At 40.1% G+C, this 1,515-nt stretch overlaps 1 protein-coding gene across 1 annotated transcript; it reads left to right on the forward strand.

Annotated features, from left to right (window-relative positions):
* Positions 1–562: 562 nt before the first annotated feature.
* Positions 563–1,012, forward strand: LOC307062489 (nuclear transport factor 2-like; the record flags this gene model as incomplete). The annotated part of the gene is made up of 1 exon (XM_079718193.1): positions 563–1,012. The coding sequence occupies one exon, from the start codon at positions 563–565 to the stop codon at positions 1,010–1,012; it is 450 nt and encodes a 149-aa protein (XP_079574319.1).
* Between the last annotated feature and the right edge of the window lie 503 nt (positions 1,013–1,515).

Genomic DNA, 1,515 nt, shown 5'->3' on the forward strand with positions numbered 1-1,515 from the left:
ACGTAGCACCCTTATTTCTGGAAATCAATCCTAATGAAATAACGCAACATGCTATAAAAGATTAAAGTATAAGGTGTGTTTCCCAGTCCTATTTAACAGAGTGAAAAATGGCATCAATCCAAGTGGTCAACAATAATGGTTAAATAAATGTACATCCATATGAGAGCATATTATTTAATAATTAAAATGTCATTACAAAATATATGTAATCAAATGGAAATATTCGTGATATGATAAAGGAAGAAATCAGAATACCAAGTAGCATATACACACCAATTTTGTGTGTGTGAGTGCATGGGTGTGAAAAAATTGCAGAGGGAAAACTTTAGGAAATATTTCAAAATGTTAATAATGGTTATTTCTAGATAATAGTGATACAATTTCTTTTTTTTTTTTGTATTTTCCACATTTTCTACAAGAAAGATTTATTTTTAGAAATGAAAACAACAGAGTGCAGTGGGGTGCCAAGGGAAGGTGAGAGAAGACCACACTGGGTCGCCGCCACTGCTGCCACCATTGTGCCAGCTCCTCGGGTCTCAACGAGGCGGGGTGGCGCCCCAGAATGGGAGACAAGCCAGTTTGGGAGCAGACTGGATCCAGCTTCATTCAACATTACTACCAGTTATTTGATAACGACAGAACCCAACCAGGTGCAAGTTATATTGACGCGACATGTCTTACTTGGGAAGGACAGCAATTCCAGGGGAAAGCTGCCACCGTGGAGAAATTGTCTAGCCTTCTGTTCCAGAAAATCCAGGACAGCATCACAGCACAGGACCATCAGCCCAGGCCAGATAGCTGCATCATCAGCATGGTTGTGGACCAGTTCAAGGCCGATGAAGACCCTGTCATGGGGTTCCACCAGATGCTCCCATTAAAGAACATCAATGATGCTTGGGTTTGCACCAATGACATGTTCAGGCTTGCTCTGCACAACTTCGCTGACCTCCTCCCTCCTCTTCCTGATACTATTCACACTCCTCCAGATGCTCCAAATATCATACACAAATAAGCAGGTCCACGGTGGGAGTGGGCAGGTGGGCTGCTGCTACTGAGGCATTGCACATGATGTTTGAACGCTTAGACTGGTTGCATCTGACAGAAGTTTGTGTTGTACCAGCCCATGCCTTGGAAAGATTTAAGTAATGCAAAAGGTTGTCTTTTTTTTTTTTTTTAATCTACTGACAAGTTGCTCTAGTAACCCAAAGAAGTGAAGGAGAAAGCAGCTGCCTCACGGCCCAGATATTGATTTGTTCAGGTGTTTCACTGCCTTATGATACAATAAAACTATGAAAATTTTCTTAACAACAAAGAAATAAAAATAACAACAAACTGTACATCATTAAAAGTTAATGGAATTTTACTTCTGGTGATGGCAGAGTAGTTGGTATTAGATGAAAACTCTTGCAGATAAAATCATAAACACTGGAAAAAATGAGGGAAAACAAGTCCAGAAACAGCAAGAAACTGGAAGAGAGTTACCTTTAAAACAGAAAAATTCCCTTGGTAACTTTG

This window comes from Hyperoodon ampullatus (assembly GCF_949752795.1).
Source record: "Hyperoodon ampullatus genome assembly, chromosome: 13".
NCBI classification, from domain to species: Eukaryota; Metazoa; Chordata; class Mammalia; order Artiodactyla; family Ziphiidae; genus Hyperoodon; species Hyperoodon ampullatus.